Source organism: Ophidiomyces ophidiicola (assembly GCF_022830035.1).
Source record: "Ophidiomyces ophidiicola strain CBS 122913 chromosome Unknown scaffold_17, whole genome shotgun sequence".
Classification (NCBI taxonomy): domain Eukaryota; kingdom Fungi; phylum Ascomycota; class Eurotiomycetes; order Onygenales; family Onygenaceae; genus Ophidiomyces; species Ophidiomyces ophidiicola.
The window spans coordinates 218782-234733 of record NW_026054657.1 but is presented as its reverse complement, the minus strand read 5'-3'; the positions used below and the strand labels follow the sequence as shown (position 1 = coordinate 234733).

The window sequence follows — 15952 nt, the reverse complement described above, 5'->3', positions numbered from 1 at the left end:
ACCAAATCTGGAGAAACAACATCTAGTGCCTCAAGCACTCATTATTGCAGTTGTTAACTCTTATTTCAAAGATGTGCTGGATAAACTTCAACCTTATCAACTCACTTTATTAACAAAGTCTACTAAATATGAACTTCTCCACTTCCTGTGTTGATTCTCTGGAGAATCCATTCAGATCCAACCACCAAACACAATAAACACAGAAACCTGGACAGCATTAGATGAAGACAACATTATAACCACAGAAGAGATTTAAGAATGACTCACTCTGAGCACAGATGACAAACAGAATTTCTACAGAGAACAGCAATTTCTTCTAAATGACTTCATCAGACATAAACTACTGCATCTCCCAAACCATCAACAGGAAGCCCATTCAGCTCATCTATGAGCACTTGAAGCAGCAGCTGAGAACTATTCACACTTGACTTAAATTGATGACACTGGCATACTAGGACAGGACTCAAAGAATACACTACAGCTATGGGAAAACTTTGCACTAGATGGAGAATGATATCCACAATGCCAAATTAAAATATATGCATTAATGAGGCTGATCATGTCTACCCTAGCTCAAAAAAAATTCCTATATCCAATGATGCATGCAAAATTGATCAACAAAGCTGTCATTGAGAGAATGTCATTCTTTTTTGACTTTCTCTACTACAATTATCAATTCTAGCAACATTACATGCTTTCAGTGCACACACTTTCAGTGAGGACACTGACCTTTAAAAACATATTCCCCAGCAACTGACATGTACATATTTATGGAAGTAGCTAGATAAAGATAGTAGTTAGTTAGTCAGCACTCTGAGCCTATCAAGAAAGCTCAGAGGAGGAAGAATAGAATCATCTTCTACCACACAACCAAAATTGCACAGACATTTCATAGCTCAGTTAGACCAGATAACAGACATGGAAATCAGAATGGTCACACTACATGATGAGCTCATTCTCCATTTCTTGGTGTTTCATGCAAAGTTATTAAATATCAGTGTTCTGGTGTCAAGATTTGTTTAAAAGCAAGACCAGAGCTTCACCAGATTGAACATACACATGTTATCAATTATGCACAGCTTGATATAGAAATAACAGAGCATCTACCAGAGCTTACTGATGAGACTCAGTTAGAACTAGACAATATTTCTGGTGAACATATCATCTGAAATCAATTTAAGTCCTGGTGTCAGTCACATCAAGAGACATGCAGTGAGTCAGAATGTTACAGTGATCAATTGCACATTGGTCAACAGAGACAGACACAATCAGATGCTACCAGTACTTACTATATTGATTGCAAGGTCTGGCAGAGAGGAGATGGAAAAACCCATTTTTTTCAAAATATATCTGCAGACTTAAATCAAGATCTCCTAAAACACCTTGTCAATGATCCAACTTTAGTTATACAACAACATTGCTCCCAGATCCTACCAGTTGCATCATGGATAAAACATTATTGTATGGCACTCTTCCATCTATTACTGTGTTTGATTCTTACCAGTTACCACCAGCATGCCATGGTTGTCTTGGGGAGTGAACTATTACTACCCAGCCATGTGAAGTTGAATTTGTTGTTGTGATTCCAGATCACAACACTCCATCCCATCTGCTTTTCATCAGCTATGGTGTTCATACCCATCCAGTACCACCACCAACCAAAGTTCCAAAACATCTAATTGGTGATATTCAACACATTATCCAACAGATTCATGACTCATTGTTGACAACTAGTAGATATCAGTAACAATCAGTGATTAGAACATGCTGACAATATAGAGTGATTTTTGAATCATTCTTTGTTCATTGAGTACTTGAATTCAGAAGAAGCAGATACCCCAAGTGATCTTCATTCTGAACTCAACAACTGAAATGTTCTGTAAGAGATTCTTCAGAAGAAGCAGTTATTACTACATTCTGCTGGTCAAGGCCCAAATGATATTCCCCCTTACTGGTGACTACTGGTTATGTATGCTAAATACACAGTAGCACTCCAACTCAAAATGGAACTTGACAAGAAAAATAACAAAAAATATATCCACAAGATCTACAATGATGGCAATCTGTTTATTGCTATATTACTACTAAAAGAACAAGCTGAACTTCTAGTTGAATCCAAATTCTTTCAGATGGATATGACATTCTCAAAGATTACAGATGACATTAAGATCATTGACTTTGTGACAATGCATTCTTGTTTAAATTGAAGTATGTTAACTGAATATTTCTCAGACCATCTGGTCACTGCTGATGAATACTAATCTGAATTGCATGCATTCAGTAATAACCCTTGGCTGACTACTGATTAATCAGAATACAAGTGCCATGTACTACAAAGCATTTAAACTGTTTTTCTATGAAGTGGAGGTACTGCATGGTAGAGAGATTGAATGGAAACACATTCATGATCAGAGCATTGAAGCTATTATAGTAGATATGTGTCCCAAACAAGCTTCTGATAACAATCATCTACTCTCAAAATGTCCTCACAGGTACTGATTATATCTGGTAGGGCTAGATGGTTATCTCAAGGATCTTGATTCATTCTGGACATGGCAAGATTATGTTCAACATGTGCTGGCTTTCTGCCTTGTACATTATGCTCATGGTGTTAACTGGACACAACCTGATATATCCCAGCAACACCTAATGGAATCAATACCACATTGTTCTAGTAAGAATGTTGTATGACAGTCTCTTGATGAGTTGGTTTGGGATTCAAACAGTAAGATATCTGAGTGGGCAGCCCATAAAAAATCACCATGGATTCTAGCTGGGCTTAATGGTGAATTTAACAAAATGAATTATCTCACATTCAAAAACCTTCAGAGAAATACCAATGCTATTGAGAGTAATCATCATCAACTGAATCTTACTGATACCAACATCCCAATCATCTCTGCTGTTGAAGAGTATGTTTGTATTCCAAGACATATTCTATCAGACACACTACTGATATCATCCAGATGCTACCAATTGGATGTTGGTGACATTTAACAGTTAAAAACATTTGAAGAGACTGATGTTCAATCTGAATATGGAGATCAGAGTGCTGAGCAATGGGCTCATAGAAGCAATGTCAATGGTAGGAACTAGTAACTATTGATATGAATCACTACAAACCATATGGATATTAACTGTCAATAGTCAATTGAAGATGTGCAGCCCATCAACAAACCAATCCTACAACACTAACACAAAGCAACATGAACTCATTGGTAACTACTAGTAGAACTAGCACTAGAAGAGGTCAAAAGCAACAGGCAGATACTATGACTACTGATTCATCAGCTCAAAGAACAAACAGAAGACTGAGATTTGATCAATTCTCATCATCTGAATGTCCAAGTAATTACTTCTCTTATCCAATCCCTACTGGTAGTTACTGATGGTTTGCTGACATTACCAAGAAGCATCAAGTGCCTCCATGTCCAGTTCAGTTGACTTGACTCAAGAAGATGATGATACAATTCAGAATGAACCAAATACTATCAGTGATAGCTTCTCAAGAGATATTGAAAATCTTAATGAGTTTCAAATTGCTTATAGAAATTTAGAATTGAGAAAAAGAGCTTTGGCTCTAGAGCAGAAGAAATTATCATTGAGAGAGAGAGAACTAGCAGCTAGAAGATCTTTACTGAATAATACTGATAATGCTCAGTAGAAGATAATATTTCATAGAAGAGAGTGTAGTGAAGATATATTATTTACTCAAGAAATATTGAATAATAAGAGGTAATATTATCAATTTGGACCTCATCAACATAAAAACCAGTAACTATCAGTAAAAAGCAAAAGTCTCCATTTCTTCCCATAAAAACAAAGTCTTCAACCCAATAATTATCAGTAAAAACCAAGTAGAATCAATCCTCTATGTCAAATTGTTCAAGACACATTATTCAGTAACCTTCAATAAGAAAAGAAGTTAGCATTGGGTGCAAGAGATAGCTGAAGTGCAGGGATGGAATTTTCTATATTGCTAGTCAGTAACTGATAAGATCTAGTAGGGTAGGATAAAGATCTACCAGCAATTTTCATTTGTAGATGAGCAAGTTGAAAGAGATCTTTTTGCACAGCTCTGGCAGCAACCCATTGCCCTGCTATTATCAGTAAGAAGCAGTATCATCAGTAACAAGATGTCATTTACTGTTTATGACTTTTTGAAGTTGCAGAAGAAGAGGTTGGAATTCACTGTCAAACACTATTGATCTCATCAGCTGAGCTGACTGAACAGTGTCTATCAGTTGTAATTAGTAACTTCAGTAACATTCAGTAACACACAGTTAGACTCACATAGTGCCTTGGCTGCCACCTTGGTCACCACCACAGCTGCCACCACAGCTGCCACAAGCATGATCACCACATCCACATTCACATCCACACACAGATTCTGAAGTTGAAACAGCAGAAAGTTCATTCTTCTTCTTCTTCTTCTTCTCTTCTTCATCATCTTCATCCTTCTCTTTCTCTTCAGATTCTTCTGAATGAGAATAGATATTCTCACTATTATCAGTAAGTATCAGATGGAATTAATAGATTGTATGACTGTCACTTACAGATCTTCATCCTCACTATATTGAGTTGATTGGTAAGTCAGAACATTGGAGTTATTACTGATTGTGACCACTTACTGCTGATAACATTCAGAGATCTCTGGCATAACATAAAGATTGTGAAAATGAGTATTCTTCTTATGGTTCTACATGTTACCAGTTAGAACCAGTTGTAGTTATTTAACATCTTCAACTTATAATATGTGACTTTTGAATATGCTTCCAAATTGTTGCACCCTGACTTATTTTGGATGATCTATTGTAACTGATAAGTACTGGTAGTAACCCACTATTATTGTTGTGGTCATGAATGTTTCATATGTGCAAAAGAAACATCAATGAGCACATGCCATAATCTTCTAATAAAACTGTTAGTGATCAGTATAAAGTAGAAGTCTCTATACTTACAATAGTACTCTTGACTCAAAAACATTGGGCTTTGTGTGCTTCACAGTTGCAGAACTTTTTGATTCTACCACATATTACTGATTAGTACTGATCTATCAGTAAGTATTAGTAGCAATTCAAAGAAACTATTGTCTACAAGTCAGCAAGCTTCTTTCTCTTTTCTGGCTGAAGTGGCACTGTGCAGTCAGCTTTTTTAGATTCTTTTGTAAGCACAGCAATTGCTGCTAGAGCTGTCAGGTCACTCAGGCCAGTTAACACTGCAAGAGCAGCTGTATGTTGAGAGATGACAGTAGAAGTAGAAGTAGAAGTGGGGACTGTGGGGATATTCTCAGTTTTCTCTGATTATAACTGATCAGAAGCAGAATCTTGTTCTGCTGATGCTGCCATAATTAGCTATTCAGTAATAACTAGTAGTGAATAATCATATCAATAAGAATGTTGGTAGTGAATCAGTGAGAGAATAGGGGAGAAAAGATGTCAATCTATTATCAAAAACAACTGATTAGTTACTAGTTTCTAGATAAAGAGCCAAATAAGAAGCAAGATTCAAGACTTGATCTCAGATCAAAGCTGAGATCTCTGTTCACCCCTGCATAAAGAACTCAATTTTATGTGCATAGTGAGAGACTGTAATAAAATTGCTTTCAAGCTCAAATTGAGCACATTTAAAAGCTTGAAAAAGCATGCAGTTTAATATGGGAGAATCTGCTTATCTTTGTGATGTTGCAGTTGTAAAGAAGAAGAAGAGAGTGAGAGTGAGCAAAGTGAGAAATATTATTAGTGTGGGGGGGGGATTTGCACACAAAATCAAGCTAGGCTATATTAGAAATAGTGTACACAATGTGTTCTTTTACATGAGTAAAGTGAGGTGAACTCCACATATTGTGTTCTTTACATAAGCTGGATCATGTGGACTCAGTGGAATCTTCCACTGAGTTCTTTCTTATCAGTAGTAACCAGATAGTAGAAAAGTATGGTCATCTGCCATCTTACAACACCATACTGAGCATCTTTGTAAGTGACTGTTTTGTTACAGTTACTACATTCTAAGTCCTTCCAAGACCTTCTGATACTTCTAGTAATATTCAGTAACTTAATCTGATTATATAAGACCAAGACCTGTTGAGTCACTTCACAACATCTGGGGACAGTTCAACCCACATCATATCAATTGCACACTGGTAACATCCATGTTTGGAACCAGTAATTACCAGTTAAGACGCCTGTTGACCACACGCCTGGGCACCTGGGGACCCTAGAATTCCCACATAATTATGTAACTAACTGTGTAATGACTAGTTAGCTAGCTGTAACCACGAAGTATGTTACTATAACTATGGCGTCCAGATTACACTGTTTAGGACACAAACCTAACGCGTGCACGCGATGATCCTTAAAACTATCCCTTACTTAGCTACCCCACGGTACAAAGCACTGCATTCACCTATGAAACGGCTTGTTAGCCAACACATATCGTCTCCTCGATGTCGCGATGGAACGACCCGAAATCAACTGCTGCTGTGGCAGACTGGACTGCGCTTATCTCCAACATAACAGCGCCGCGCTGGCAAGTCTGGAAAAGGACGTTCACATCGCCGCGCGACTTGGCCAGGTATGTGTGCCCAATCGGACCGGTTTGCGTTGGCGGCCTTGACGAGTCATGACGGAAGCCACAGCTAACAATATACCTTAATTTCTAGGCTCTACTAGGACGCCATGAATCCTACATGGCTGAAGCGGAAGCCGATCGCACCAGGATGATTGCGGAAATTGAGAAATTAGAGGAGCAAAAGAAAGAGGCGCAGGCCGAAAATGCTAAGATCATACAAGAAAACAGAGGCCTCCTAGACCAGTTAGAAGGTCTGAACGATGTCATATCGGAGTCCGATGCCCATATCAAAGCTCTGAACACCTCGTTGGAAAGCGTTCAGCTCGAGGTGCGACGATTGACGGCTGCAGCATCAAGGGCGACCATTCTTGAAGCGCAGCTGACTCAACTAGAGGTTGACCAAGCGCGGCTGCAAGATACGCTTACTGCAACTGAAGAAAATGAGCGTTCTGCCATCCACCGCTGGCGACAGGCGGAAAGGACACTGAGAGACTTACACGAACAGGTAGAAAAAATCGAGAAGGAGTCAAGGGGTGAACGCGAGAAGCATGCGGAGCTACTAGCCCAAATGGAGCGGCGGAGAACAGTAGAAAGAGAACTAGATACGGCTGCTGGAAGACTTAAGGGCGCCGCCGCAACCGCCTCTCTGGGCCGGAATACCAGTGGAACAAGCATCGTGTCTCATTTCGTGCGAGATATACTACAAGACAATGCCAATCTTCAGTTCAGCCTCAATGAGCTTAAAGAGTTGTTACAAAGCTCGGACGAGGAAGTTCGATCTTTAAGGGATAAACTAATGCTCCATCATCAACAACTGTGTGGAGGAGAACAGGAAGCTTCGAGTGAAGGTGCTTCCCATGTACTTCTCAGCGAGGAGCTACAGAAGGTTCAATCTCCCTCGCAAGAATTTCATGTCCACCACCACTATCACGCTTCTATTGGGGCTACTTCGCAACGCAAAGACCGAAACCGCTTCTCGCTGCACCGTCCGCAAAAGAAAAGAAGAACTATTTTTCCAACCCTTTTTGAATCTCCGCCGAAAGGCTCAACTGGAAGCCCATTATCCCCCAACTCACGGCACCTGACTTCTCCTTCAACCGCATTGGGAACACCACCTTTGTCTACGAGTGCTAATCACTGGGTAGACCAAACACCCGGCCTGGTGTTCTCGTCTGGCCCAAGCTCTCCAAGATCCACGTACAAAGCTTCCTCGTTGTTTGATCGCTCTGATGTTGGTTTTGATTCCTCTCGCCCGACAAGTCCCGAAAGTGGGTTTGCTTCCCCACTTAGCAGGCCATGTCATCGAAAGTTGCCATCAGATACTTCGATACGATCCGTCCTAGACGAGCGATGGCTGGACGACCTACCCTCCATACCCCTTACTTTCCCGCGATCGAGGGCAGACTTGTCCAGCAAACCGAACATTCTTACTGAGAACGACGAGTCTGGAAACAAAGATGGAAGCTTTCCAGGGCTCCCAACCCTAGAAGAACACGAGGATAATGCGGATACTCGTGCTTGCTGTGCTGCTGATGATCAAGTTGTCATGCCACTTCGTTCGCCTCAGTTACATCGATCTGCATCCCACGAGAGTCTTTTATCCATTTCAGGAATGGATATCCATTCCACAAGCGAGTACTTGAGCAATTCCTTCTCTCACACGGTATTCGTTCCCAAAAAGCCTCGGCGAATTGCATCTGCAGGCACGATATTTTCATCTACCCTTCCTGTCACTTCACTGACCGACGTCACGGTGTCCAAAGTTTCAATCAGCAAGAGTAAATCTCCACATTCTCTCTTATCATCTGTAGCCTTTTCTACGATACCATCGAATACTGCAACCAGTGCCACTTCAACCGTCAGCAAAACCTATTCGGAGCCACAGTTGTGTCAGGATCCCCAACCAACAAACATAAAAAGTCGCATGGGAAGCTGGATTTTGGGGAAATGGTCTTCCCCGTTAAGGCCTACAGCTCGTCCTGATCCCGTAAACCCATCCGCATCGACTATATTCACCTCATCTTTACTTTCCAGCTCTCCAGCCAGTAAAGAGTCTGCACGATCGCCCGAAATACCACTCTTCAGGTCGCCAGGTGTAAACCAGAAAGGACTCATTCTTGGTTTAAGACCCCCTGAAAAAACACCTATTTCTCTTCATCCAGAAACTATTGATGAAGCGTTATTACGAGAGAGCTTAGAAGAGTAATAGTATGCTCTCTAATAGACTCACTGATATGAAGCCATCTGTTTTTTCTTTTTTTTTTTTGATTTCTGTTTATCTTCCAGCTACACTCTCTACTTTCTACTTCAATATGCCCTGTTCTCTGAAACACCCTGAAGTCTTACTTCATCTGTATATTTTCATTTGTCAACTATATTATCTCCTTTACATAAGTGTTCTGCACATATTTCTCGCGCGACAATTCATTTAGAAAGCAATATTCTCATGCTTTTGGTCTTGTGTACTGGCACAGGTAAACCATGTTCATTTGCTTTGTTAGGTTTATACTTGTATGATACCCATTTGTGTAGTGTGCTAGCTTTCCTTCCTTGGTGTACAACCTGCTTTCATCCAGCAGTTTCTTTCCCCTATGTCACGTTTTTTTAATCATCTCAGATCCATGGGATATAAAGAGGAATAATAGACTTAAGTCATGTATTCCAATCAATCACCAATGCTCTGTAGCTCCTGTTTAATTGTTTTAGAAACAATCTCCTTGCTGGATTGAGGAGTTTTGTATATGGTTATTTTACCCTTTTTGGCATGTGCAACATTGTGGCAATATAGGTTGAGATGCATGTTGGGATTGCTATATGGGGGGAGTCAAAGGATGTCTGGGACACAGACTTTTATGATTGCTATCACAATGATTCATTTCCTACAGGATTGTGGTACAGAAAGGCTTGGAGGGACGCAAGGGTCGGGATAAAACAAAGGCTGATTGCCGTCCTGCATGACCACCGGCTTGGCCGATAAAGGCTTGGATTGCGAATGGACAAAATGTATCACAATACTGTGAGAGTTACACAGAAAGTCCCCACTTTTCGCAAAGGAGAGTTGCGATCTTGAAGTGGCTAAGCAATTGGCAGTGTAAGCCATGGAGAAGCGAGGCTGGTTACCGGCCTGGGGGCCATGAGACCTAATTGTACGACATGGCCCCGCTTTGAGCTTCTGGCAATCTAGCTATCACGAACAGAATTTAGAAGTGGCCTGGGCTATTTGAGCGATTAATTAAGGTACAGTCGTAGGGAGAGTGTGTAAAAGCGGCCTATCCGAATCAACGATGATTACGCAAAGACCCTCTAATGCCAACAACTTTGGTTCGACTGCCTGGCTGTCATTGTAATGGATACAAGCTTGGTATTTAGATAGACCTAAGGTCATTGTGAGATTTGCAGGTAATTATCCGATACGTTCTAATTGGCACATCAGTGCCATGGAAAAACCCATCCTGTAACTGCCGAGGAGGAGATTGGAAGTGGATTAATTGTGCATGTAGATTAGTTTTTTCTGATGCCGTCAAACATTAGTACAATGTATCACACAATCACTGGCCTTGAAGCTAAATGGAGTTTCGCACCACAACAGTTGAGAAATGTCGTGAATGTTTCCTGATTACGGAGGGTAGCAGATATCAAAAACTCCTTGAGATTATAGTTTTCAAATAGGTCGTGCAGTGTTGACACAAGTACAGGTATAAGGTCTGAATCATATATCTGTTGATTTGAGCCAGACTTAGTATTCACAGACAACTCTAAAGATGAAGCACACTACTATAGAGGAATTCATACCAAATCTGCACCAAGTGCAACATCAAAAGAGGTTGGTAGATCCGCACTAGACTCATCTAGAACTGTCAAGGGTCTACCCCACTCCCAAATGTGCGTACGAAAGCGGGGAGAATTTAGGTTATTCCGCGAGACACAGTCTTGAATGTTAGAAATCAATGCTGGCTCCCGATCCGTGGCAACCACGCTGTTAGTACCCAGGCATTTGAAGCAGTATAGTGAGATGAGGCCTGTTCCAGCACCTAATTCCACAATATTTTTTCCTGATACGACAGCCTTGCCGGATGGAGTGGAGAGATATGTCCCTAAGTGTAAAGCGGCCTCCCACGTGCGAAATCCGGTAGTACCGGAAGATAAAATGAGGCCACGATTTTCGCATGTTATCACAGACCGAGAAATTCCTAGGTCCCATATTCCTGGCGGTGAGTACTTGATGTAGGACAAGTCTTGGGCTTCGTCAAGTGGTGACCGTTGAGGACGGGTAATCAGGTCGGTCCAGACATTCATGAGATCTTCTGTGATCTCCTACTCAAAAAGCAAAACCGTCAGGATATATTTGACGACGTAGTAACGGGAGAATGAGTCATATCATGCGGGTATGCCCATGGAAAATAACGCAACAGTTTGCTTTAGGAGAAGGCTCATACATCCTCCTCTGGGTCCGTAATTGAGCTTTCAAGCAGAGATAAAACCATTTTTAGAACCCGACAGCGGTAGCGCACTGGTGGAATAGGCCAGATCTCGACCTCATTGAACATGTTCTCATAGATCCAGCATTGGGCTTTAGGCTGGATAAGAACGCCATTAGGTGGGAGCATCAAATGCTGCGGTTCGAGAATTTGAAAATACTGCGCGGCAAAGATTTTGAGACTGTGCTCGCGGTCCTGTGAAGCTGACGCCATTGCGCCTTTCGTAGTGAATGGCTCAGTGGGTAGGAAGGCTTATTGTCGTTGTCGTTTCCAATTACCTAGGACGTAGTCTTGTGTGCGGTATGAGACCTTTCCGTATTGGGACTAGCGTAGATATCCATTCTTGGCCCTAGGCGAAAACCCACACCCGGCAAAGTCGAAATTCGCGATTGAAGACCTTGAGAACGACAGCGACCACTCACGCCAAAAGCCGCCGGCAAACGATTTGAATCGACTCGCCTGCTTGCGCGAATCTCTCGTCTAAGGCAGATTCTGATCGATTTATCGGCCCCTCCGCAATCATGGCTGACGCTCCTATTACCCTGCGTACGCGCAAGTTCCTCCGCAACGCTCTCTTGGGCCGTAAGCAGATGGTGGTGTAAGTGCAATTATCACCCTTCATGGAACGGGATCATTCGTCTCCCTCGTTGAACCCGCACTGGACGGCTCGTTGGGTCAATCTTTGACAGGGCAACATAGTTAATGATAATAACTTTCTAGTGATATCCTCCATCCCAACCGCCCCAACATCTCCAAAGACGACCTCCGTGGTAAACTCGCCGAGTTATACAAATCAAACAAGGACCAAGTGTCTGTTTTCGGCCTCCGCACACAGTATGGTGGTGGAAAAACTACCGGCTTCGCCCTCATTTACGACTCAAGCGAAGCCTTGAAGAAATTCGAGCCCCGCTATCGCCTCGTCCGGATCGGTGCTGCTGAGAAGATTGAGAAGGCTTCTAGACAACAGCGTACGTTTTGACCAACGTTCATTAATCGCTGCCATTGGGTTTTGAATATCATTACTAATAATTGATTTTTTTTGCGCACTACTAGGTAAACAACGAAAGAACAGATCAAAGAAATTCCGGGGAACGGCTAAGACCAAGGGCCCCAAGAAGGACAAGAAGGGCAAATAGGCAATATGAGATTCGGTGTTATTTGGTCGCAATGGTGCTTTTCCTCTTGTTTCGATGGATTATTCAGCCACTCTGGATGATGCCTTCCAGGGAGATTGTTGCTGTACTCTAGCTACGAATCAAGTCATATGGTGAACATGTTTCGTCCTTATCTTTTACTACAAGGCAAAATTCGGTTTTTGACCTATGAAATTGTACCTCCGTTCACACGAAGTCGATTGTCCTATCTTCTGCTACTAGGCGGCAAAATTAAATAAAACCATGAAATTGATTAACCTCTTACCCCCAAAACGCAGATTCGCTACAATTCAAAAACACTAGCCTCCCTTTTTCTGAGAAGCAAGCGACCCACACCATATCTAGTCCAGAAAGTGCATATCTCGATGACCAAACAAAATATAGGAGAGAACCGGGGTTTTGAATCCCTTGAAAATAAAAATCAAATAAAAATCAAATAAGAAAAATAAGAGAGGTGGAGGTTGAAAGTGTGGCTCGCCCGAAAAGGGTTTGCGCAATCTCTAGAAACAAAGTGTGTATAAGTTGCACAAGCCCAGGGTCGCAATATCAAAGCGTTCCTCCTTGGCGAAACAAACCCGTTTTGTGTCTGTAATATTATTTCCGATTAACTTAAACAAAGTACTAGCAGCTAGCTAAGGCGGCTTTGGCTTTCTGGGTTAGAATGAAATCATTTTTAACACAGGGAGCTAAAGTATGGAGTATATAGATTCAAATGTTATTCAGTGCGGGGATCGGTGTTGGTCGCCTAATTGAATCCGGCCTGACAATAGAAATTGGCTCGCTATCAGCGGGATTTCGTATGTAAATATCACCGCTTACTAGATTTCCCCTGGAGCCACGGCATCTTTCGTACCCATACACTTCAGATGTGTAAAAGTCTGGGATTTTTTCTCTGAGAGAAGCTTTTGAGCATTTCGGTTCACTTGCCGTTCGAAATCTATCTGAAAAGGCAATGGTGTCTGCAAATGTACATGGAGAAGTGACTGCCGGGCCCCTTGCGTGGCTAGATATTGGGATATACCCGAATCCAAGGTCAGGTGGACTGGCGGGTGGCTTGCATCTTTCTAAAGACGTTGTAGAGCTACCTGCACTTGAACTGCCTCGCGGTATGCTGAAATCACTTAAGAAATGCTTGTCAAGTCCCCAGGCTGACTTTAAATTCGGTATGTTTCCCTGAAAGGTATTCAAATTTTCCGAAACAGATGCTGAAGGAGGAAATGTGTTATTTCGAAGTCCAGCGGGGGTTGGTAGTGTTCTGTCGGATGTGAGGCTGGCTGATAATGGATTCATGAGAGGAAATACTGATACATTATCAGTTGCCGCAGATTGTTGCAGCAAAAATGGATAGCTCGAAGTGGCCAAGGTGTTGTTTGCATCACTATCTGGAAAGGACCCTTGAAGCGGTTTGATTTGAGAAGAGTCATACCAGGGTTTTGTCGGAGCTGGGCTGTCAAATGCACCACCATCTGGCATGTCGCCGGTAACAAGCATGGCTGGTTGAGATTGTGACATTGAATAGTTCGCGTCCTCATCGTAGCTCATTTGATACCCTTGAATGTACGGTGAGCGGTTAGAAAGACTATTCCCATTTGCTGTCCCACAGTCAAAAGCAGAATGCAGCAAAGCGCATGGAGAACAGTTCGCTGGGGCAGAGTGTAGAGTATGGGAAGTCGTTTGAGGAAGCGTATGCTGCTCCTGAAAACTCGGTTGCATCCCTCCGGCTGAAAGTGCACCGCTAGAGTTCAGATTTGGGTATGGTAAACTGAGATATGGGCTTCTCGTATGCAACATGGAAGAATTGACCTTGAATTTTGCTTGTTAGAGGTAAAGTGGTTATGTTCATTGAATTTAGCGAACCCGTAGAAAGGTGCAATTTGTTGTGCCTGAAGCCCGGCAGTTGGTGCACCCCTGGCTATCACCAGCATCTCCACTGCATTTAATCTTGCGTTTTCGACATCTAAGACACTTCATGAAGTCAGAAATTTACAATACAAATAAAACGAGTGAGGTACGAACCGCCACCGGTGTTCGCCGCCTCCCATTGCCTTTGGCTTCATGGTCCGTCATGAATGAATCTGGGGTATCACTATCACTCAGAACAATCTGACGGGAGTCTTCCCTTATTAAGTGCATAGAAGCTTTGGAGAACCCAAGTGCTAGGCTTTGACCGGCTTTAATGTTCAAATCGAGACGATACACCAGCCCACCAACATTCCAAGTAGCTCAACAGCTAACGGTGTATATTAATACTGCAACGCTTTGTGTAACTCCGCATTCAGTAGGGTGGCAGGGAACATATCAATAGAAAGGCACAAGTGTTCGACAAGGCAACCTAGTAGTATTTGAACGACAGTCAAGTTTTGATATTCTTCAAGGGTAGTAAGGGTTAAACAAGAGAGAATTGATAAGGATATCCCAGGGAGCTAAAGCGATTTTAAGCCAGGTATACAACACCGCGTCTCCTTCAAGCAGGCTGTGCAGCTCCCCTGAGATCCTTGTCCTGTACAGGATATATGGATGCGTTTACCATGGGGGACAAAACCCCCCACAGTTTGAAATCTTTAGTCAGATCGTTGAAAAGGAATCACGGGTTGATAGTACTCAGATTCTTTATCATGTTTCACCAGAACTCCCTGCGTGTCTCCGGGACACAGTCTGTAGCCGTGGTTATTGTGAAGAAAACCCACATTGACCCGATCAAAACCCTGTAGTTGAAAAACACCAAAATGTATCACAGAGTAACGTCACACGTAAGTATATGCCATCTTTATGCTATTGGAGAAGGTCAATCGCCTAGGATCAAGGTGGCTATTATATGTTCCCCGCAAGAGACAGTAGAAAAAGAGCTTGAGTAACTTACTAGATAAAATCGTAGCATGAGAAGATTTTCTCGTGTAAAATTGAACAAACAAAGGAACGCGCGTACATGATCATGAAGAGTGGTAATATGAAATATCAGCCAGCAACTGCGGCTGTAGCGTTTGTCAAAAGGGGGCCCGGAAGTGCTTCATTCTTCATCAGACATGACTGAGAAGAAACCCATATGTTTGCTTCCTTCTTGGCGAATATTATGGACCATTCAAAGGACATGGAGCTGCAGGTACTCGCGGTGGTAGCAAACAAGCTGAAGATTGTCGGATTAGCCTCCAGCAAAACGACTCTGAGTCGTCAGAGCGAAAAACCACGTCGATCTGCATTGTCATCCCATACAAAACGCGCTATGTTTAAAAGCTGTCTACTAGATAAATCCAAGCCACTCCAATCGTTTGTGACACAAGCCGGAGGCAAAAATACTAAAAACGTATGAAGCTGCCTCCATTTGAATTACCCACAGCAAAAGCGTAGGGTCCAAGCTGCATGCAAAGTGTGTTGTCAAAGAAGGCGTGATACATACCATTAATTAGCAGGTTAACTGGAGCAACATTCACGCAAGGCTCAACGGCGGCTAACGACTGTAAAGGAATGAGAGACAATGTGGGTTTATATGAGTTTCAGTATCTCTCATTATTACGACATCCCTTTAGGAGCCTAAAAGCTTGGTTTTATGTCGCAGAATCGATATTCCAAAAAGAAAAAAGAAAGAAAAATTGGGCCCCATCCCTCGGTTCAACTGCATGCATGTAGGAAGTACGCCTCGACTCAATTGGGTAAGAAAAACCGCTGAATTTTCTGCAAGGATAGAGCAGGCGGACAATATTCTGGAACTGCGGGAGAACGATTTTCGGCAGCTAGCCCTGCATAAAGGTCTTG

The 15952-nt window shown here is 42.2% G+C and overlaps 4 protein-coding genes across 4 annotated transcripts; 2 read left to right on the top strand and 2 right to left on the bottom strand.

Moving 5' to 3' along the window:
- Positions 1 to 6453: 6453 nt before the first annotated feature.
- On the top strand, positions 6454 to 8776 carry LOZ57_004307 (uncharacterized protein; the record flags this gene model as incomplete). The annotated part of the gene is made up of 2 exons (XM_049253351.1): positions 6454 to 6573; positions 6662 to 8776. The coding sequence occupies 2 exons, from the start codon at positions 6454 to 6456 to the stop codon at positions 8774 to 8776; spliced, it is 2235 nt and encodes a 744-aa protein (XP_049107697.1).
- A 1159-nt stretch (positions 8777 to 9935) lies between these two features.
- Positions 9936 to 11261, bottom strand: LOZ57_004306 (uncharacterized protein; the record flags this gene model as incomplete). The annotated part of the gene is made up of 4 exons (XM_049253350.1): positions 9936 to 10081; positions 10152 to 10287; positions 10363 to 10884; positions 11007 to 11261. 4 exons carry the CDS (start codon positions 11259 to 11261, stop codon positions 9936 to 9938), a joined length of 1059 nt encoding a protein of 352 aa, XP_049107696.1.
- A 308-nt stretch (positions 11262 to 11569) lies between these two features.
- On the top strand, positions 11570 to 12184 carry LOZ57_004305 (uncharacterized protein; the record flags this gene model as incomplete). The annotated part of the gene is made up of 3 exons (XM_049253349.1): positions 11570 to 11646; positions 11769 to 12016; positions 12102 to 12184. The coding sequence occupies 3 exons, from the start codon at positions 11570 to 11572 to the stop codon at positions 12182 to 12184; spliced, it is 408 nt and encodes a 135-aa protein (XP_049107695.1).
- Positions 12185 to 12910: 726 nt separating this feature from the next.
- LOZ57_004304 (uncharacterized protein) lies at positions 12911 to 13675 on the bottom strand (the record flags this gene model as incomplete). The annotated part of the gene is made up of 1 exon (XM_049253348.1): positions 12911 to 13675. One exon carries the CDS (start codon positions 13673 to 13675, stop codon positions 12911 to 12913), a length of 765 nt encoding a protein of 254 aa, XP_049107694.1.
- Between the last annotated feature and the right edge of the window lie 2277 nt (positions 13676 to 15952).